This window comes from Onychostruthus taczanowskii, unplaced genomic scaffold (assembly GCF_017590055.1).
Source record: "Onychostruthus taczanowskii isolate IOZ18803 unplaced genomic scaffold, ASM1759005v1 scaffold13, whole genome shotgun sequence".
Taxonomy (NCBI): Eukaryota; Metazoa; Chordata; class Aves; order Passeriformes; family Passeridae; genus Onychostruthus; species Onychostruthus taczanowskii.
The window spans coordinates 11,655,124-11,678,694 of record NW_024498462.1 but is presented as its reverse complement, the minus strand read 5'-3'; the positions used below and the strand labels follow the sequence as shown (position 1 = coordinate 11,678,694).

The window sequence follows — 23,571 nt, the reverse complement described above, 5'->3', positions numbered from 1 at the left end:
CACAGCAGGTTAATGAATGCTTCATTTGCTGACTTGCATTGGGGGTGGTTTGTTTGAAGACGCAGAATATCATCATTTCAGTGTGCTCTAATAGAGCAGAATTACTTCTGAAAACACTGCATATGTTTGGATAAAGGCAGCCTCATATTTGCTCTGTGGAAAGTGTCCTGATGGAACTACAAATAAAGGAATTCCAGCCCAGCCAGGCAGCCTGAACTTTGGAAGCAGCAGGAATAGCAGCCTGTCTCAGGGCTGGATTTGCAAACACATCCATCCTAATCTGGCTGTTCCAAACAAAATCCCACCCCTCTCCTGAGCCTCTGCAAGGGGCTGGATCTTCCAGAAATCAAGGACAAGCTGAGTTCTGGGTTAACACTGCTTTAATCTTTTTTTCCCCTAGATCCAAGTCAGTTATGAAGTTCTTGATTACTAAATGAATGTGAAAACTCAAAGACTGATGATATTATTGTTAAAAAGAATCTTTCTTAACATTTTATTTCCCTTTATTTTCCCTTATGTTGTAAAAAGGTGTGTAAAACACCTTTTTAAAATACCTTTTTCCCCTTTAAGCTGTTTACAGATTAATAAAGAGTGTAGTTTAGAGAGTAAGGTCTGAACAGAACTCTAAATAAATACATTATTGGACATTGCAACTCAAGGATACTCTTCAAGTATGAGGGAGGGACTTGTCAACTCAAGCCTTCATGTGCACTGTTCCAATAAAAAAAGAGATTATTTTCCAATCAGTACAGTTGGGAATACTAATTTTGAAACTACAGAAGTCAAAAATACTTATATTGGCTTCTCTGAGCAGCCAGAACCCACACAATCATCCTCAGAGTGATTTCCAGCATAACTGCAGGTAGGAAAAGAAGGTTTTCTATATTACAGATACTTAAATAAAAAGCAAAGATAGAATTTATTCAGCAATTCAGAAGGGAAATAAAATTCTGAAGAAAGTAATGCTCAGTTTTGTTTCTTTCTGCAAGAGCAGGAAGGATAAATAAAACATGAGCACATTTCCTGCAAAATTGGCAATAAAAGGCTCCTCCCTCAATCACTGGAGCTGAATACGTGTGATTCTCCCAGACTATCTTAATTATTCCACTTACCAGAGCAGATCTCAGACTGCCTGTCATCCCAAAAAAGCATCTGGAACATCTGGCACATCCCAGCGTGCACCCATTACACAACACCCAGACCTGCATTGGTTTTGCACAGGTTTTAATTCTCAGCATGTGCCATTAAACTTTATATCGTTTGTCAGGCTGCCTCTGCAGCTCCAGGAACAGTTAAAGAGCATTTCCATCACCCTGTGCCACGGGGATGAGTTACCAACTTCCTGGGAGCAGCAAGAAGGGAATAAAAAGCAAGTTGAGCAAGTGCTGTGTGACGATGGCTAACCCTAAAACACCATCATGTTTAAAATGATTTTTAAAATAAAAGTGACTCCTGGTCTGGCACTCTCAGTGAACACCATTATTTCTATTTGACTGTTAAGGGAACATTGAAATGAAAGAATTGGTCTTGAAACTCATTAAAAAGCCTTTTCAATACACTGAATTCTAATTCACAAAAAAAAATAAAATTAGAAATTCCAATCTATTCTCCATTTTTTAACTCTCAGTGAACACCATTATTTCTATTTGACTGTTAAGGGAACATTGAAATGAAAGAATTGGTCTTGAAACTCATTAAAAAGCCTTTTCAATACACTGAATTCTAATTCACCAAAAAAAATTTAGAAATTCCAATCTATTCTCCAGTTTTTTAATATATGATACTACAAAGGAAAATATCCAATTACTCTGTAGATAATAGGCCCAGAACATTTATCACCAAGTAAAACCAGATGAGAGATCATTATCCAATTGGAGAATTTAATGTGGTAACCAGCAAATTGAATTTCAGAGCTTCAGAATGTGGTGTAATCTGAGGCAATAAAACCACAGAGTTGAACAAAGTGTGGATTTCCAGACTGGATCTGGAAGGAGAACTTAATATTCTCTTTTTAGATGGAAACTGGTTGCCACAGAGCAAAGTGGAACTGGGCAGCAAGATAGGTACAGTTTTCTATAACTTATTGTAAAATCCTGAATATTTTCCAAGATTTTTTGTGTTTTGTTTTATGGTCAGAAATGCAAAATGAAAATTTCCCAGGTACATCTGGTCTACTGAGCTGGAGTCCTGTGTGGCAAGTTAATTTTCTGCAGAATGAGATCTGGTAATACAAAATAAAAGCATATTCAGGTTTTAACTCTATCCTTGTAAGCCCAGATTTAGGTTCAACCTGGTCAATGATGTCACTTCAGAAGTGAAGCATCAGTAAACATAGAAAGTCATGTTCCAAGAGATACTCTATTAATTAATAATTACTTATAACAGCCTTGCTAATTGTAATTGACTCTTGCTTAGGTTCTGTGACATTGCATATCAATTAAATTAGAGTTATAAATATATCCTGGAAGGGGGCAGTGTTTCTTGACAGGAATATTTTACTGCACCATGGCTTCATGCATCATTTTATATCCTGGGCATGCTGCCAATATTGCATTACCTAAATATCCATTTTATATAGGAACTCTGCATCCTCCCAGCAACTTATGAAATCAGGCTAATTGTTTAATTTTAGGTTGCAAATCAACATTCCTTCCAAAGCATTAATCTAGTGGTGAATCTCTGCAATTACCAATTTTGCAAAACTTCTTACGTCTGGTAATTTAAACTACTGTTAAGTAAGTGCCTTTTTGGATTTTTTTGCTACATATTTATGTGAGTGCTTAGAAAATTAAGCAATGGCTAAGTGATGCTCAATTCCTCCTTCCATCAAGCCATCTTTGTTTGATTACAAAACATTATCACCTTCCCTTCACTAAAGATGATGAAAATCCTATTTATCCTCTCCATTTCCCAAAGCATTTATCTGGCCTGAAATTTTGATCTATATCCAGAAGTTTCACTGGGCATGTGTTAAGAGGAGAGGATTTCATGGAAATGTGATTCCACCAGTTCAGCGCTTTTGCCTTCCATTGAAAAACACAGAGCAAAAGTAAGAAGAAAAGCTAAACCAGTTTTGTCAACTTTTTAAATAAAAATGTAGCAAAAGCTGTTTTAAGATGATTTGGTCTCGTTATCCAAAAAGGGTTTCTGTATCAAAATGCTTATGAAAATCCTGGTAACACCTTTGGATATTAAGGAAATGAGCTGACCTACTTGAATTTATATCTAAGAACGCAACAACTCTGTTACTTTTCCTTTTTGTTATCAAGCTGCCGTGAAACGTTCTTTGATATTTCACATTTTTGTTCTGGGTAGCTCTCTTTCAAGATAAATATGCCCATGTTTTTGCTTGGCTTTTCAGAATTCTTTCAGTATTGCAAGTGGAAAGACGTTAATGTGAATGATTCTGTGCTGGCAAGAACCCACAGAATCTGTGTCAGCAACTCTGGGTATTTGTCGACTCAGTTCCTCTTGTATATTTATAAGGCAGTTGACAAAGTGCCTCAGATATTCTGATTCCTGTGATTATCTCCTGAAGGACTGCAAAGGTCTCTTTTAATGCTGCTCCAAAAATTTATGGTGATAAAAGAATTAATACTGCTCTGTCAGTCCATGAAGAATCATTTTACCTGTGCCCTCCTCTGCAATCACTGCACATGGAGCAGGGACTGCACTCACTTCTAGGGTGGAACAACCACTCCATGTTGTCTCTTCCTGTTTTCCAGTTTCCTCCTTTTCCTTCAGACCCTTTAGAGTAGTCATTTTATGCCATTCAGGTATTTTTAAATATTTATTTTATTATCATCCGATATCATACTGCTAATCTCTCACATAAGTTAATTGCATGATGGTGTGGAAATCATACGAGAAAATAGAACTTCAGTCCTGAAATCAAGGGTGGAATTTGCATCTTACCCAAAATGACCTATTTATTCTCTCATCAGAGTTCAGGTGACCCAACAGATCATCAACAGAATTCCAAAATCTGACTGAAACCAGCTGATTCATCTACCTAGTTATGAAATATTGTTGGGGTTTGTTGCAGGGTTGTATAATAATTTTCTCATTCATCCTGACAAATTGCCTGCTGATTTTCTCTCCAGGTTTGAAATCCTTTGCTTTGACTTTATGACACTGATAATCTCTGTCAGAGAGATTTAAATCCACAATTTAAAGAAATAAATTTAAATAAACAATAACTCCATTAAACTCATCTGTTTTTACAAGACACAGTAATCAAAGTGAAAATACAAAAGCTTATAAATTAATGTATAATAAATCATTATCAGAGGCTGAGTGCAGGATCCTTATGAACCTTCAGAGATAATACAGTCTAATTAAACTAAACTCAGTGAGACTGAGTAATTAAGAGCACAATTTTATTAAAGCATCTGACAGCAAATGATTCTTGCCTTGTGTTTTGCTGCTCTGTCCTGACTTTTATGAGAAAGCTGTCGTGATACTGACATTGAAAAAGCAACTCTTGGGAGAAATTTGTCATGACACCAAGACTGAGCAGCCTTTCTCAGACTATGAAATACAGCATGGAAACATGAAATAGAAGACTGGGCCTTTATGCCTGGATCAATCCTAAGAGAAGAACACTTGAATGCCTGGATCAGTCTTATAGGAGAACATCTGAATGCCTGGATCAATCCTAAGGGGAGAACCCTGAATGCCTGGATCCATCCCAGAAGAGAACCCTGAATGCCTGGATCCATCCCAGAGGAGAACCCTGAATGCCTGGATCCATCCCAGAGGAGAACCCTGAATGCCTGGATCCATCCCAGAGGAGAGCCCTCCTTGTTGTCCCGTGGCCGCGCAGGGAGGTGCTGGCTGGGCACTCACGTGGTAGAGTGGAACGGTGTTGTTCTCTGCCAGGGAGAAGCTGAGCACGTCCTGCTGCCCTGGCTCCATCCTGACGTTGATGGTGGAGGCCAGCAGCGAGGGGCTGATGGGATAGCCGGCGTTCCCTGGGGCTTTGCCCTTTTTCCTGGACCTCCGGCCCGTGTCCCGCTTGCTGTCCCTCTGCGCCAGGGGCTCCTCCTGGATCACCAGGATCTTGTCGTCGCTCAGGTAGCGCAGCAGCGAGTTCTCAGAGTCAGTGGTTGGAGGGAGAGGAAGGAAAAAGGAAACATTAGGAAGAGGAAACAAGCAGAGAAGCATTTTGGCTGGCCAGAGACCATCACTGGGTGCTGTTAAACTGGGAAAAGTCGTGCGAGTGCCCAGGGAATTGTGAGGGCTCTCCCTGCACTCCATTCCACATTTCACCACGGATGGTGAAAGGGAGCAGACACGTAAAATATTACTGGCTTGTATCATGCAGGGAGCATCTCTGGGAGCATTCCAGACACCAGGAGTGTAATTTCAAGGAATTTGACAAGCTGGAATAATGGTTTTAAGGAGATGTGCAGCAAACTTGGGCACAGTTTCAAAACGGGAGCTGGCCAGGCAACAAGTCTGTTACTGTCTGCAACAGTGAAATATGAGCTAAACACACATCAACAGATTTGGAATAAATCAGAAAAGGCTTGTGCCTTAAATGAAATTTATTTTCTCTTGGAATGGAAGTTTAGTGAAAAAGGTAGTTTAAAATCCTGTATTGATCTTCAAGAATATCATTCATTTTTTGTCACACTTTTAGGAGTCAAGTTGAACTCCCCTCAGCTTTCCAGACCATGCCTAAAAGATTCTAAAAAATAGTATTGAAGAATCTTCAAAGTCGGTATCACAATAAATGTGGTTGCATATTTGAAGAAGATTCTTTTGAATTACAGCATTTCTTTTTGCCAGAGGATATAAAGGAAAAAAGAAACTGTGCAATCACTTTTCTTTCTTGTAAAGTTCATAATTCCCACTGGGATCAATGGAAGTTTGTGATTAGAACTGCTGGTCTGAACACTGACAGTACAGTTGCTGATTCCTGTTCCAAATTTTAATTCATACTGATCTAAATGTTCTCAGAGGATGCTACTTTACATCTGCAACATCACTTACTGTTTTCTAGAGCTGTGCAGATTTAGAACTGGTTGCTTTTAACATATATCTGAGCCTTCAAAGTACTTTTTCCCTTGATGTTTATGTTTCTTTATACTAGAATTAAATTCCTCTAATACACATTTTTAATTTTCAGAAATAGAAACAGAAAAGCACAGACACTAAACAGGGTGTTTTATATCTTCCGTGACACTCAAAAAAAAAAAAATTTTTTTTTCCTGTGATGCTCCTTAAGCAACACAAGAAAAACATCTTGGAGAAGAGGAGAGAAAAAAAAATACTCACCTCTGCTTCCCCTCTTGTACATGTTCTGTTCTTTGGGCTCCCCTATCCAGCTGTACTCAGTAGGCATCGAAACTGGCCTCAGATCTCCTGCAAACAAGGCAAGGAAAACCAATGTAATTTTTGAAGGCTAGGAATGGCAGGCTGGAGGGTCAGTAATGTCCATAAATTCCAGGTGTGCCACAACCCCTCAGAGCAGCCCGTCATTAGAGCTGTGGCCTTCAGGATCAGTGAAACCTCCCAGAGCCTCCTCTTCATCACCCCGGCCTCAAGGGAAGCACCACCAGCTCTGGTGAAATTCCTTGTAAATTCAAAGCAGATCACAAATTTATTTGAAAACTCTGCTCTGTATGAACTTCCTCACTCATTAAACGGGTGTTGGGAATAAAGAGAGAAACAGATTTTAAGTGGGTGAGAATGCTGTAGGAAAAGTAGAGAGGGAATTAATACAGATGGAACAACACAGATCTGCCAGGGAAACATAAACCCCCCTGACCTGGGAAATCCCGGGGTGAGAAATGATGGAATCTCATTTCAAGGAACATTAATTTCCACTGGCTCAGGAGGAAAACCTGGGGCTCAGTTTGGGGACAACAGCCAGCAGAGATTCAGCCATGGGGGTTTGAACCCACGGGATTTCACGGCACTGGGACAGTGACACCCTGATGTGCCCGAGCACCAGAGCAGGGGTGGGAGGGCAGCACACCAGGAGCACCCCCAAATCAGAGGGGTGATACTTGGGGTACTGAGATTTGTCCATATTACACTTTTGTGCATGAAATTTAGTGGATAAATAATCCTATGGAAAAATAAATTTCATTGTATTTCAGAGCTGAGACTACCTTCAACTAGAAATGTGGGATTCAACTCCTAATCCTAAGAAGAACAATATCAATTAAGAGAAAAACCTCAATTAAAAATAATCACAATATAAAAAGATAAAGAAACAACATAAAAAATTTACAAAAAGAAAACAGGAAGGCACAAAGCAAGTGAAGAGCATCATAACCAATCTGAGCAGTTTTTCTGTAGAGAAGGGAAAGATCTGAAATTCTAAAATTATTTATACACAAATACAGATACCACAGCACATCAAAAATAGAAATTCAGGAATCACACAAGGCAAATGAATGAGTGATTTTGTAAATTGCTTATTTCACTTCCAAGTCCTTTCCCAATGAAAAGTAACCTTTAAATTATTTTGACATTGCAACTTGGATATTTTTCTGAGGAGCAAAAAATTGTTGTGTACAAGGATACCAGAATACATTGAAAGAAAAAAAATTATGATGTTTTTGCCTCTAACACATAAATGGACGAGGTTTGAAATGCATTGCCACAAGAACTCTTTAGACCAGAGCATTTTACAGTCAGGAAAACAACAGAGTATAATGTTAAGTAAAACAAAAAATGAACTGCAACGTTGTTAAAAACAAGCTTAATTTTCATAAATACATTGGAAAAAATGGACTTTTTATCTTCTTGTATTTTGCATGTATTCTGAATACCCATCACCTGCCTGAGTATCCATCCACCTACCAGCTGCACAGGAGACTGATTTCTAATAATGGCTGCAAGCCTGGGAGGTCCAAGGCTGGAATTTTGGAGCAGTAGTTTGTGTCAGCCCAAGCAATAATGAAAGTGGCTGCTTGGCCATGAAGGTTTTCAGAAGTTTTATTTTCATTTCTTTGCTCATGGCTCTGTGGTTCCAGCATCAGTTTGCTGAAGCTGCCATAAATCCTGTCTTTTTACTGAAAGACACATTGTCACTTTGATGATGGATGGCACCTCAGTCAGAAAGTACAAAACCTTCCACTACAGTAGAACATCATTTGCATGTCTGCTATTCAACAGATTAATTAAATCAGTAGTTAAAAAAAAAATCTGGTTTAGCAGTCATTTTTGAGAGAAAAGCATATTTCAGAGACTTGAAAACCAAATTCCTTCTGGATTTCAATCAGAATTGTCCATCATAGACAAAAAAAATCTTGTGTACCCCTGGGATCAGGCGGAGAGCCCAATATTTTAAGTCACCCTGCAGGAAGAATTTATGAAAGCAAGCCAAATACACCCATCTGGCTGCAATTTTAATCACAGTTAAGATTTCTCTTTATCTTTCATTCTAATTCTGTTTTAAAATGATGTCACTTCCCAAGGAGACAAAGAGTGAACATTACTGGTCCCAAGATGGAATCCTGTTCCTCAGCGTCACAGCTCTTCCAAGCATCAAGCAGATGACTGAAACAGTTACTAAAAATACCCTGCCTATAACAAAGATTTATTAAGATTTCCTACCCTGAAAGGCTCTGTGTGCACATACACACACCATCAAGTCCATTTTACTTGCCGTTTTTACCCAAAATCCAGCTGCAATCAGCAATTACAGCAGCAGGAGGAAAGTTCTGTGTAACTGATAAACACAAGATAAATAGTAAGAGCAGGAGGCAGAGAAGCTGCATTTAAGAACAGCCCTGTAGCAAACCCACACCAGACTCAGCAGCAGCAGAGAATCAGGGACTGCAGTGATTCAAGAGTTTTCTTTTTTCCCCCACTGTGCTCCCTTTCAGCTGCTGTTGGATCTTCCACCAGAACCACTCTTGGGATTCTCTCCCCTGGACTGCAGCAGGATTTTAGTACCTGTGTTCTTCACTCACACATTTTCCTTTACTGCTCTGAGCTTCTCAGAGGTTTTTCCTTTCCTAAATTTCAAAGACAAAAACTTAGAGAGTTGTTGGGGCTTTTTAACAAAATGAGAGAAAAAAAGATCTCAGAACAGGGGAATAAAGGACTTATGGATGGCTTGCCACATATCAATAAATATCTGCATAGATCTCAAAAGACAGCAGCTACCCACAGAGAACACTATGGTCTTTGCTTTCTCTGAGGCTCAGAAATAGTGCCATTTTCAAAATCAGACATAATTCCAGTTTCCAAAAGAAATCTCCTCTCTGAAATCTGTAAGGTTTACAAGACTGTCCTACTGCCTTGAAAAATAAAGCAACTGAAAAAAAAAAAGGCAACTGAAAATACACGGCCCATACACTGCTGTATTTCAGCAGTATTTGTCTCAAATTCATTAAACACCAAGAAATTCAGTTTAAACAGAGAAGAAGAAAAAAAAATTATCGGTTAATTTTCAACAACACCTTTTATATAGATCCATAAATATAGATCCATACACTTGTATACAAGCACGTGTGATTGTACACCTGCACACCCAATAGGGATTTATGTACACACTGAACTTCTATAGAAAACCAGAGGTAATTATTGTTTAATAGCATTTTATATATTTAGACATCCTCATCCTAAGGTTTGAAGTACAGTTCCAGCACTAATGAGTGCATTGTAGGGTACTCCTCATGCATTTAATGCAGAGCTGAATTTTGGAGGGCCTTCCATCTTACAGACACTTTCACACCACAAGGCAATTCCTTCACTGAAGTTTAACAGCCCAGAACATTGCAAGTGGAATAATCTCCAGGAGTCTGGGAGGGGAAATTGAGTAAATAAAGATGCTGCCTATTCAAATAATATGAATTTAATTATCATTCAACGTTCCAGTATGAACTGCAAAATAACTGCATAAATAACTTACTCCTCACCAGAAACGCTAGTGTGTGATTTTTCTAATTATTCCTTCATACAAACTCCTGTTTGTTGTTCAGAGCCAACAGGTCACAGTCTGACAAGAATGGCAGATTTGGGGGGGTTGCAGAGTTAAGAGCAGAGTTTGTGAATCAGAAGAAGGTTGAGGAAATGCAGCCTACCATGGGTGGGGGTCTTTTCCCTTCTCCTCACGCCCGAGGCTCTGCTCCTCTCGTACTCAGAGCCCCCGGGGTGTCCTTCCCCCTCGATCAGGGTGTAGAATTTCCCACTCTCGTGCTCCAGGAAATAATTGGGAGACTCAGAGCCTTTCATCCCAGACTTTCCAAACTTGCTGATGTCATCACAAGACATGATTCCAATTTCATCCCTGAAAACAGAAGATGAAATAGGAGAAATGAACCATTTAAGGGAAATTTCCAGCATGCACCTGCCTCTTCCAAATGCTACAAATAAAAAGTCTTGCAATTGAAATGTTCACTTTGTAAGTGAGGCAATTCAACAAATGTCAATTAACAAAACCATCATTAGGTGCCACTTGAATTATGAGATAAACGTTCAGGAGTTTTCTAGGATCTGAAGGAGAACATCAGGAATTGTTTTAATATGAGCATACAGGGGTTTCCCTTGCAGAAATGCTCCAAAGTAAGATAGAAATAGACACATAAAAGTAAATCAAACTAATTGATTAAAGACTTCTTTAAATACTTTCTTGATTTAAGGCTAAACCCACATTTTGCTCAGCTAAGTGAAAGTTAAGTTACTCAAACTGGTGTTTAGTGTACTTTTAGCTCGTAATTTTACTAATTATTTAGCTTGATGGTGGGGCTGTTGGTTTTGGGTTTGTTTTATGAATCTAATGAAATCAAAGTGTAAAATTTTATTTTTTTCAAAACCTCAAATTCCTTAGGACATAAATACCTGGGCCCATAAAGTCCTGACATAGGGGAGAGAATGAAAACATCCTGGAGTGCAGAGTTGTCCATTTTTGAGGACATGCCCATCGTACTTGTTGGGGTTGTAGAGCTGCTTGTGGGGCTGGTTGGAATCACAGGCTGTAAAAATCAAAAAGGAACATGAAGAATAAGTTAATGTTTTCTGTGCTACAAGAATCAACAAAATCAGTGTGCATGATTGTAGGAATTTTTACCTCTTTTTTAGGATTTGAAAATTTTTTGAATTTCTGAAGTTTCTTCCAAAAAGGTGTCCAGTGAAACTCTAGACTTCAAGAATGTTATGAAAGAAACTGATAAACGACCATTAAATTAATTTAAAAGCCACCTCAAGGGAAAATCTGAGACTCAAACAAAATATGATCTTTAATCAATGCAGAAAATCAATTATCTGAGGAGAAAGGACACACTGTATTAAATGCCATTAATACAGAAGTTAATTACAGAGCTCTGGAATACTTGTACTGAATGAAATGATTGTGTTGTTTCAGTGGAAGATTTATTGTTAGCAAGGAGAGAACATTTTGATTTTTTAAGAAAGCAGAATTCGTTGTCCTTTGGCTTTATAGTCACGGTGATAACAAATGCGTGTTCTGCAGTACATAGCAAAGAAATAGAAATTAACCTAAAAAAATAAATATCCTTTAAGATTTTTACTTTTTAAACTTTCACACGATGTTAAACACAATTGGTGGATTCAGATGTCACAGGGAAGCTCAAGCCAGTGGTCTGCAAGGACTACAGGAATGATAACCAAATATGCTGGGCAGGATACAGAGAGATAAACAAAGAATATTTATCAACCAAGGTTCAGTCTGTGTTGATACTCAAGAAATAGAAAATATTTTTATTTATAAAAGTTATGGTTAAATAGATACAACCAGCTTTCTACAGGTGGAAGGAAAACCCAGTGACTCAAAATTTGGATGAAAGCTATAAACAATGATCTTTTTCTAAATAAAATGTTTCTATGCTCCAGAGATAAACACCGAAATATTTTTTATATGGTTCAAAAAGTAAAAGCAATCCTAAATACCAAAAAAATGATGTTTTTTATAAGAGTGTCAGGCTACTAAGGGATCAAAATTATATTAGTTCTCTATGCTTATTGTTAAACTAAATAATAAATGGCGTAATTGTTCTGGATCAATTAGTGACAGTTGTGAAAAGTTGTCCAAATAAAAATTAAAAAATACAATATATTGTATCTTATTTGAATGAAGTTGTAGTGTGCAGAGCATTTTTTGCCATAGCAAATTAAAAAAACCACATTTTGTCCTGAGTGGAAAAATAATTAGAGAGTTTAAAAATTCAAATAATCTCCTACTATCACATCATGTCAGCCAGAGACAAAAGGGGGAAAAAAATGGTGTCACAAATCTCACTGAAAGATAATGGAGTACAGAACTAGCAGATGGAAACTGTTATTTCAGCATCAAGGAAAACCCTCTAAAGGAAAAGAATACTACAACAAGGCCAAATAATAAATTTTATAAAGCCTCACAGATTCTGTATCATCAATAATTCATAAATTACCTATGTGGCATAATTTTAAACTTAATTATTGTTAAAAAATATTAATAACCTCTTTAAGTGCCTTAAGCAACAATAGAGAACATGAAAACTTTTATTTAAAACTTCCTGCTGTGCACCAACCCAAGGTAACAAACATGATTTCAAGTTCTTAAACCCTATTTCCTTTTTGCCTTCCCTAATTATGTACTGCTTTTTGTTTTGGTTGTTTTTGGTTGGTTTTTTTTTTTTTTGTTTTTGTTTTTTTTTTTTTTACCAGCAGAAAATTGATTTCCAGCAAATGGAATGATTCCCATTCTATTTTAAATCAGAATGGAAAAATTGCTCCACATGTGGACACAGAAATAGACAAATGGGGTGCCCCATGAAAACAGCACGTGGAGAGAAACATGATTTTAAATCAGAATGGAAAAATTGCTCCACATGTGGACACAGATAAATGGTGTGCCCCATGAAAACAGCACGTGGACAGAAACATATATGGATCTGGACCTGGAAGAGGCCATGGAATACCACACACCCATGTGTGTTATCCTTCTTTGTGGCTGACAAAATCTGACTTTTGGTGAGCTGTTTGTCTCTCAGTCTGTTTCTCAGGTATCTTCCTGCAGCTCGTGGCTGCTTGGCCGTTCCCTGTCCTGCTCTTCCCTCGCTGTAACCCTCCTGTGCTCCCTGCTATCCCAAAGCCTGCTCTTTCTGCAGGGTCCAGTTTAATCCACGAGCAGCAGAAACCTCCAGAACAACAAACAAACAAACCAACCCTGAAATTCTCCTACCAATTCCACCGCTCTAGAGTCTAAAAATGCCAAAGTCACCGAAAGGTGAGGGCACTGCAGCCAACAGGAGAGGGAAGTGAGCTCACTGCTTCCAGCAGCAACAAGCTGTTGTGTCAGCTGTCCAGGAAGCACAGGCTTCAGTGGCATCTTGAAATTTAATCAGGTTGCTTCCAAGTCATTACTGACGATAATAAATAACACCAGATCCAGGTGAGAGCTGCGGGAAGCAGGCAAACCCAAAACCTGCGGCCTGAAATGGATCCAGGTCCTCACACTTGAGTTTTCTCTGTGGCAGGAAGAATAAAAGATCTAGAAATGGTTTTTCCATGCCTCATAACAGAATCTGCTCTTAAGAAGTAGCACTGACAGGGCTGTTTTCTTTTTTTGTTTGTTTTGGTTTTTTTTGTTTTGTTTTTCCAAAGTAGTTTATATTTTTATTTAAATCTCTCACCCCGCTATTCTCTGATATAGAAGGAATACGCTCAAGGAAGGAGACACTCCAAGCACCCTTTGCTCCTCAGGGGCTCATCAGGAGAGGAGACATCACAAAACCAGAACTGCTGATAATTCCACAAAAGCAGCTGATGCACTTTCACTTTTCTGGCTACCACAACAAAAGTTGGCATTTTTGATGGCAAATCCTGTGCCATACACACACTGTTCACTCTGCCACAGCTTCCAAATCCTGTGCTGCCTGTGAATTATGATTCTTTAATACATGAATATAAATGTATATAATGTATCAATATAAAGAGAAGATCTCTCTGGAAGCCCTGTGCCACTGCAATTTCCATTTTGCTGCCCCTGAAGGCTCCATCTGAAGTTCACAAGTAGATACAAGAGCATCTTGCCAGAGCAAAGGATGTTATTCCTGCAGTGTTATGACAGAAAAATCCCCTCTGGGGGTCACAGGGCCCCGTTCCTCTCCCCCAGGAGAAGGCACAGAGAAAGAAAGGTGGCCCTAAATCCCACTGTCAGCATTCCTGGGCTGCAAGGATTACACAAACTCCTTAAGTGAAGCCAGGATTCAGGCACTCTGGGGAATGAAAGGTTTAGAAATGCCAGGCAGGGATGAAATCTGCCTGGATAAGCTTGAAGGGTTTGTTTGTTTCATTAATTTAAAAATCATTCAGAAACACGTTCATGTATCATGTGAACCAAACAAAACAGCTCTGAGAAGCTTCCACGTGATGGAAGTGCATCAACTCCTTACAGGGCGGTAAATGGCATTAAAGACAACCATCAATAGTTACTGCTTACTGGCAAGCCTTTCCTTTAAAAATGAGTTAAACATTTTGAGTTCAGTGTTTCAGCCAGTTTTTCCTGCTGTAGGGAGAAGCAGCTGTGATGTTCTCAATTGTCTTTTATTTTTTTGCATGAGCAGGTTTTCAAGGAATGAGTACAGAGAAAATACCAGAGGTTTTATCATCCCTGCTGCCAAAAACTCCAACTGCATGAGAGGTGTGCAACAGGAGCAGAGTTCTCCTGGAATTTAATGGATCTGACACACTTGGTCACAAACAAGTAGGTGACAGACTGTGAAATAATGGAAACAGGGAGGCACTGCTGCCTCTGCCAGGCAGAGCAGGCACTCAACCTTGTTCTTCATAAAACTTCCTGTAAATGTTCTTTCCTTGTCTGAATTCCTGTGGCTCCCAGAGTCACCAAAACATGGAGAAAACAATCAAAGAAAGAAAGCATTGCCACACTTGTTTATCTCAGCACTCTGCTTCAGAGGAGTTTGGGACGGGCTCCTGTTCCTTTCACTGGGAGGTAAAACTCCAGTGTTTTCTCTTGAACAAAGGATTTACCGCCACATTGCAGCAGCCACCTTACCTGCAGGGCCAGAGGCTTCCACCTCACATTCTTCAGAAGGGCAGGAGCAGAAACCAGGGTATTCTGAGGACGTTTTTTCAAGGTTAAAATCACTCCATTTGGGTCTTCCCACAGTGCATTTACTAGGTTCTTTAACTGCCAGCCAACCTAAGGAAAAAGTCCATAATTGAATTTTGAAAGCTTTCCATTTAAGTTGAAATGGGAAGGAAATGTTCTATTAACCAGCAAGGTCTATTACAACCTGCTCCTTGCAAACACAAGCAGTTTTTATAAACTCAGTTGGACTGAAATCCTGCTGCTGCAGCTGGATTTTTATCTTTTTTTTTTTTTTCCCTTTAGCCATGTTCCTGACCAAAATAAGGCAGAAGTGAATGCTGTCACACTTTCAATAACTTGTGAGATCATGGAACATTTAAAATCAGAAGATGAGGTCTAGAAGTCATGAAAGAATTTCAGTCTGGGTTCGGAGTTGCAACAGGGAGTGTTGAGGAGGAAGCCAGACTGTGCTGGAACAACAAATTCAGCATGTAGGTAAGAGCTGTAAGCCCCTGACTGGAGATAAATGATCATTGATTGGTTTATCTGTACAGCCCCTGGACACAGCTGAGTCTCCAAGTTACTGTAAATTGCAAACAGAGCCATGAAAAAGGAAATCGCTGATTTTTTTTCTAAATAAAATGTTTTTTATTTACAGGATGTAAATAAAAGGATGTGCTACTCAGAAAAAAACCCAAGCTACTTAGAGACATTTCTTCATCATCTTGATTACTTACATAGGAATTTACCATGAATTATTTATACACAAAACCAGAAAAAATATTTTTAGGGCTTTTCTTTCCCCTGCCTTTCCTGTCCCACTCACAGCACATTTTTAGAGCAGTAGTTCATGGCCATGGTAAAGACCTGCCATAAATGCTGTGACTGCCACAAGTCTGAGCAGAGCTGCATGAGCAGGAATTGGGATTCTGGGCCCACACAGCAATTCCCAGACACAAACTTCCCAAGGCAGCTGCATCAGCCCTGACACGAACCTGTGAGAATGAAAAGTTCACTGAATCCCAGAACAGCAACAGCACCAAGACATGCAAGCAGTAAATATTTTTATACTGGCCATGTTTGACCTGTCAGAGTTCATAATAACATTTTAATCATAGTTTCTCTTCTGACCAAAGTGTGAATCCCCACTGCTGTTACAAAGCAGGACAATAAATTATTTAGGTGCTCAGACACAGAGAAATCTGCATTCAGTCCCTTGTTATATCAGGTGGAGTTTATAATGACTTCCTCTTAGAGGAAGATAATATCTGATTACACAAAAAGGTGAAGGGAAAATAGAAATCAACCTCCAGGAGATTGGAACTAAAATCCTTTTCTAAGGGCTGGAGAGAATTTGGGATATCACTGTAAGGTTCCAAGCTGCCCCCACAGTGGGCCAAAGCCAGGATCCCACTGTGAATGTCCACCTGGGACAGAACTGCAAGATGGGTTGGAATTCCAAAAAGGATTTTAAAAGCTTTTAAAAGTTCTGTTCTATTTTTAATGGTGCTGTTCTATTGAAAACTTTCTAAAAATGCACTGGCCACAGGAAACCAGAAAACAGCAGTAATTGTAAATAGGGCACATCCAAACAAATGCAAGGATGGCAGCTTGCATCCCAAAAATCTCCTCCAGTTTGGGCTGTGTTTATAAAAGCACAGGGGCCATGTGTTTTTTTAAATCTTTTACTCAATTATAGAAATCAAGTGGAACTCTATTTGATTTTTATAGGTTGATGTAATTTTGAGATTGCCGAAATCCTTAGAGTACTGGGCTCCTTTTAGAAAAGAATGATAAATAATTAAGTGAAGGATAAATTATTCCAATGAGAACCTTAATGGCAAAACCATTAAATACCAAGATCTATCAGAAAACCGTCTGCAGTCATTACTACTGGGCAATGATAAAATGCTCTCAGGAATTTGGACAACTTATTATAAATTGTATTACTAAAAATAGCTTTGAAAAAAGAGAAGTCATTACAGTGGATTAAAAATCTTAGTTGAAAACCAGTCCTTGAGTCAGATTTTGACATTTACTCCTGAAGAATCAGTCTTCAAAGCAATGACTGACTTCTAGCTCTGCTAAGATGCATTCTCCACAAAGGTATTTTGCTCCTTTAAGATTTTCCACACAGTCAAAATAGAATTCTACGAAATGGGTTAAGCTATTTCAGAAAGGAAGGTTAAATTAACATTAGAACAATGAAGAAATAAAAGACCAATGTGATACTTTTCATTTCCCTCCATAAATAAAAATGGATGCTAATTTAGATGCTAAAGATGGCAGAAACACAGAAGAATGCAAAAGAATTCACTCAATATGGTCACAGACAGATGTTTGAAATTTTCATAGTTTACAATTAAGATTGTCACAATCATTAATTTGCGTTTGTACATCCTCAGTGTTGAAAAAAGAGCTCCAGACAGAAGAAACCTGTGGACTCCTGTCTATATTAAAGGATTTGTTAGTTTTCTCATAGAAACTATGTGGTGGAAAACTGAGATATAGCAACTTTCAAAAAATTAGTTCCAAAAACATTAATTGCAATTCATAAATAATAAATAATAAATAATAAATTCCTTGCAAGAAACCTGTGGACTCCTGTCTATATTAAAGGATTTGTTAGTTTTCTCATAGAAACTATGTGGTGGAAAACTGAGATATAGCAACTTTCAAAAAATTAGTTCCAAAAACATTAATTGCAATTCATAAATAGTAAATAATAAATTCCTTGACTAGGAAATTCCACAATGCTGAGATAATTTTGTAGATCCAAACCTGATAATTTTGTAGCTGGGACTCCTTAACTAATATGTTGAGAAAAACATGAAAAGCATAACCCACTTTCATTAACAGCAGAGCAGTGTTTTTTAGTTCTCCAATATCTTCTTTAGACTCTCCTCATAATGAGTTTGCTCCTTCTCATTCAGAAGATCTGGATTTGCATGAATGGGATTTGGAAAGCATCCTCCCAGCAGCAGGGATTTCAGCATTGTTATAAATCCCAACTCTGTTCATGCTGGAAAAGCACCTTTTCTCCCTTTTCAAAAGAAAGCCTACCTGCCTGGGGATGACTCACTGCACATCTGTAGGAAAAATTCCTACAAAAAAATCCTAATGCTGCAGATGCACACAAAAAAAAATAAAAAATCAGTGCATTTTTTTGGGTGTCTGCAGTGGCATGAAGTGCATGATATATTTGTCTATCAAAGGGAAGTGAGAAAGCAGCTGAACTGTTGGACAGGGTGGTGTTTATCAGAGGATTCCAGTGGTCTGAACCCCCACAGCAGTTTTTCCCCTCCCTGCCCATTGCTTCCAAACACATTGTACCTGTTTGTTATGGTAGGAATTCAGAAGTAAAATTTAGCTCAGATGGTGGAGCTGGGAGTGCACAGGGACAGAAGCATCTGCTCCTTTTCTGCTTTCTCTGAAAGTTCTGGGGACAAGGCAGGAATGGGTTCCTCAGTTCCTTCACTGCCTCACCAAACCCTATCAGGACTCTGACAAATGGAAAAGTTTTAAGGAATACAGAAATACTGAGTGCCCTCACAGCAGGAAGGGAGGTTACACCTGAATTTGCCTGGGGGACTTGTGCCTGCCCCGCTCACTGGATCACCTGGGTGCAATAACCACAGAGGGAGGGAGACAGAGCAATAACCAACAGGAATTTAAAATCTCCCTTTTCAGGCATTTGGTCTGGAAATCAGTTGTGCCAAATATTTTCTAAATATTTACATCCTACTATATTGCACACCACCTGAAAACAAGTAATTCTGCTCTGACTGCAGTAACCCCTCACAGGAACCAGGACAGATGTTTCCCCTCATGACTCCTCAAATACATAAGCAAAGCCATCTGGATATTTATATTTACTTGAACCTGCAAAGTTTGACCTCTCTTCATATTTGCATTTAAAAAAAAAACCCAGCTGGTGTAAACCCAACTTTTTAAAGGAAGTAGACTATAATCTTTTCATATTTTAAGTAATTCACTTTGCCTCATTAGGGAATTAATCAAGGGAGCTGGTTTGATTAAGATGGAAATCAGAAATTATTATTAGACAAAAAATGTGCTGGAAGATCATAAGACTTTTCTGTCACTGAAGGGGAAGCTCGTCATTAACACCTGTAGCTGATTCACTCTCATTAATATTCGAGCTGCTCCTAACAAGAATTGATGATGGAAAACCAAATGTTCTCCCATTATCTTATATAGTTATTTTCATTAACTAACAGAGAAACACAGTGAGAATCCAAGAAGAAGCAAGATCTACTGCTGGAAGAGAGGCTTTGCTGAGCCCTTCTGAAAGGCAGGAGCTGGAGAAGAAGTAACATGTGGCACTTTGTTTGGAAACAGAAGGACAACTTCTGGGGAAAGAAGTTCAAATTCTCATGACAGCTTTTGTCCTTTTTTTTCCCCCCCGCTTGCATTTCCCAACACAGAGTGTGCTGAAACACAGATGGTGTGACCTGGCACTACATTTACAGAATTACCTCCACCTAAAATGAGCTCTCATTAGGACTCATATTTACAATTCAGCAAACAGACACCGAGGGTATTAATTCAATGACTGTCTTCACACAAATAAATTAGTGCTGAAATTATTTCATTGTGCCAGGCTCTTGACACACTTAATTTCAAGCATGTAATTTGACAATGAACAGTATGAAAGGGCATTAGGCTGCTGATCATGTACTTAGAATCAAAGTATATTTGGGGTTTGAAGGGACATTTTAAGGTCATTTAGTCCATCCCTGTCCCTGTCAGGAGCAGGGACATCCTCAAGTGGGTTGCTCAGAGCCCTGTCCAAGCTGGCCTTGGACACTTCCTGGGGATGGAGCAGCCACAGCTTCTCTGGACAGCCCGTGCCTGTGTTTTACTGAAAAAAAATCCTTCCTTACATCTGATCCAAATCTCCCCTCTTTCAGTATAAAGTCGTTGCCCCTCTACAACAGACCCTACTAAAAAAATCTGTCCCCATCTCTCTTCTATGCCCTTGAAAGCACAGGAGCCATCATTCCAAAGAACAACCTCAAGTGTGGAAATGCAACTACTTCACTTAAAACCTGCAGCTGTTTCAAGAGAATATAAGAAACAAGTAGCACAACAGATTTATTACAGATATTTCTGTGGCCTCTTGCTCTGGCACAGCAGTGTTTTATGCCTTAAGGAATGTTTCTCTTTCTGGTCTTTATTGCCTCTGTCTGTGGAGAAAGAGGAATTCTATCTCAGCCCCAGCTGGCTGAGTTAACCAAACTGAAATCCTTAAATAATTCCTCTTCCTATGAGACAGATGACACATTTTCCTTTTTAGCCATTACAATTTTTTAATGCTCCTATCTAACTGAACACCCTTGATAGCTGTAAACGACCTGAAGACCCCACACCATCTCAGACAAGATATTACTAATGTCAAGACAATGGTATCCAAACTCAGTTTCTCCTGGAAACCTGTTCCTGATTAATTCCAAGTTCATCTTTGCCATTTTCCGTCACGTCAGCTCTGTGGTGCTCTGTTGGTTTGGGATTAATTACTACATTCTGACTCCTGGAGTCTTGCCAGGTGCTCCTGAGTAACATCGAGCTTTCAACAGGAATTACTAAAAGCTTTATTATTGCTCCCTGTCCTATGAAATAACCTTCAAATGCTAAGCCTCACAAAAAAAAACCAAAAAGCCCCCGCAAAAACCAAAAAATAAACAAACAAAAAAAAAACCCAAAAAGCCAAAACCAACCCAAAAAAAAACCAAAAAGCCCCCGCAAAAACCAAAAAATAAACAAACAAAAAAAAAACCCAAAAAGCCAAAACCAACCCAAAAAAAAACCAAAAAGCCCCCGCAAAAACCAAAAAATAAACAAACAAAAAAAAAACCCAAAAAAATAAGAAAAAACAAAGCAAAAACAACCACCCCCCCAAAAAAAACCCCAAACAAACAACAACAACAAAAAAACCCCAAACCAAAACAAAACAAAAAACCAAACCAAAACAAAAACAACGCAAAACCAAAGAACAGAAGACAGAAATTCAGTTTTCCCTTGTTTACAAATCACTTCTTGGTCCAGAAGTAGACAAAATATTTTACATTTGGTCAAGTAGATGACTCAATATTCATTTGCTCTCCAGTATTTTCATTTGTCTGAAAAACTATTTAAAAAGGAAAATTAACACAATTTAATTTTCATAAGTTTATGCTGAAAAATTATTACAATATGAAATCTTCTATTTCAACTAAGCAGCAGAAAATACACCTCCTAAAAATTAATTATTAATTTTGCAAACAAAGAAGTGCTACAGTAAAACAACGCAAAACCAAAGAACAGAAGACAGAAATTCAGTTTTCCCTTGTTTACAAATCACTTCTTGGTCCAGAAGTAGACAAAATATTTTACATTTGGTCAAGTAGATGACTCAATATTCATTTGCTCTCCAGTATTTTCATTTGTCTGAAAAACTATCTAAAAAGGAAAATTAACACAATTTAATTTTCATAAGTTTATGCTGAAAAATTATTACAATATGAAATCTTCTATTTCAACTAAGCAGCAGAAAATACACCTCCTAAAAATTAATTGTTAATTTTGCAAACAAAGAAGTGTTACTGTGGCATCTTTAGTACTTCTGTAGAATTTTGTAGGAGAGGAAGTAAAAATCTACAAGGCACTGGCAGAATTGGTCCCTGTTGTTGTATTGTAGGGAAAAATAAAGAGTTAGGGTGGCAGTGATTTAGAATGTATAAGTTATTCTTAAAGTTTCTTACACTGTTTTATTAAAATCTTATAAGCAATAAGAACAAGCAGAAAGGCAAATAAGGAAATTGGATAATGATTAAATGATCTTAACAGCCAGTGAATTGCCTGCTTTAATTAATTTCTTGCTTAAAGTACTATTATTTTTTCTTTGATCTTTGCAATTGTATTACAGAGTGTTCCTTGGTTAGACCAGATTCCTTTCTTGCTTAAAGTACTATTATTTTTTCTTTGATCTTTGCAATTGTGTTCCTTGGTTAGACCAGATTCTACGTGGAAAGGCTTTTAGTTGTCACTTTTTCAGTTGTTGCATTACATAATTTGGAAGCAGCTTTCCTTTAATACCTCCTGAACACTTTTAAACTCTCAATTCCATAGAAATACTTTTGAAAAGTAAAGTAAAACAGTAAAAAGTTGTGCCCATTCCCTGGGGAGTCTGTTCAGTGCCCAGCCACCCTCTGCAGGAAGAACATTTCCAGAAATCCACGCTGACCCTGCCCTGGAACAGCTCCAGGCTCTGTAATCTCATTTTTACTCTTTCAGCACCACCGTTGTGCCCTGCCCATGTGAACCCTTGCCCTGGACAGCTCCATAACTCCTGTGAAAAACGGAGAGTGCTGCAGCTGGGAATTTAAAGAGGATGCTGAGGAGGGTCATGCATTAGGATGACGAACTGGAAGTGCTCAAATTATCCACCTTACTAAAAAAAAAAAATAAAAAAACCCCAGATGAGCTAATTTGATTGCATCCTGAAAATACCTAAAAGAGAAGCCTGCTCTCCAATTTAAGAGATAAAAATACATCAAGATCAAAGGACTGGAAGCTTGTGCCAGACAAATGTAGACTACAAATAAAATGACTTTTTTCCCCCCAGCAATGAGAATAATTAACTACCGGAGCAATTTATTACAAGTTGTGGGAACATCAATGAAAGTTTTAAAACTCAAATGATCATATGAAATGAATATGAATTTATCTAGAAAATACACTGGCCTGGTTCAGTCAAAATCAAATTAAATGGTGCTGGTAGCCAGCTATAGGATTGGAATCTGCTAAAAGAGATCCATACTTTCTCTGCCCAGGGAAGTATTTCCGGCAGTGGCAGGACAAAATGACATTTTCTAATCATCTTCAGAACAGTTTCTTCCAAACACATTGTGTTGAAGGATTTATATTTGATATAATATAAAATATTAGTACCAAAATGCTACAGAAACATCAACCTTAAACAAATGTCTTGGTTAGGGTAACCACAATAAAATATTCTCTGGAAAACCTGTAGCAACACCAGAGATCTGCAAGTTGTCTGACCCCCCCAGTCATTATTTTCAAAAGGGTTACACCCCTTTTTATGAGCTGGTCATGCTAATATTAGAATTTTGATTATGTGGAAATTTAATGAGCTGTTGCCTTTGAATAATTCCAGTCCACTAATGGAAATAATGCTAATTATAAGCAAAATATGGATCATGATAACGTGATAACTGGGGGGAAGAAGGAGCACAGCTGGGGGTGGTTTGCAGTAAGGAGTGCCAGAAGTGACACTTGAAGATCTAAGGAATATTTAAAACATTAAAACTCCTAATCCATGAGGGGTGAGGGTTGGACACACACCTCTGAGCCATGCAAACCCTCACTGTTACTGCCCGATTTTCCAAACTGAAAACAAAATGAGACTTTCCCAGCCATTTCAAAGCAAGAATAAATTTCCAAACGAACCAGTGCAATTTATCTCTTTCCTTGGCTTGTTAGAAACTTCAGAATGAATAATTAATTTATTATGGGGGGATTTTTTTTGAAAA

General features: G+C 38.3%; 1 protein-coding gene across 1 annotated transcript in view; it reads right to left on the bottom strand.

Moving 5' to 3' along the window:
- LOC121331788 (connector enhancer of kinase suppressor of ras 2-like) overlaps positions 1-23,571 on the bottom strand; it is a 165,394-nt gene that overhangs the window by 33,923 nt on the left and 107,900 nt on the right. Inside the window, exons 10-14 of the mRNA XM_041396540.1 lie at positions 14,984-15,130; positions 10,807-10,940; positions 10,050-10,255; positions 6,284-6,369; positions 4,849-5,103 (exon numbers count right to left, since the gene is read on the bottom strand). Of these exons, the coding sequence (XP_041252474.1) occupies positions 4,849-5,103; positions 6,284-6,369; positions 10,050-10,255; positions 10,807-10,940; positions 14,984-15,130 (828 nt within the window). The remainder of the gene's footprint in view (positions 1-4,848; positions 5,104-6,283; positions 6,370-10,049; positions 10,256-10,806; positions 10,941-14,983; positions 15,131-23,571) is intronic.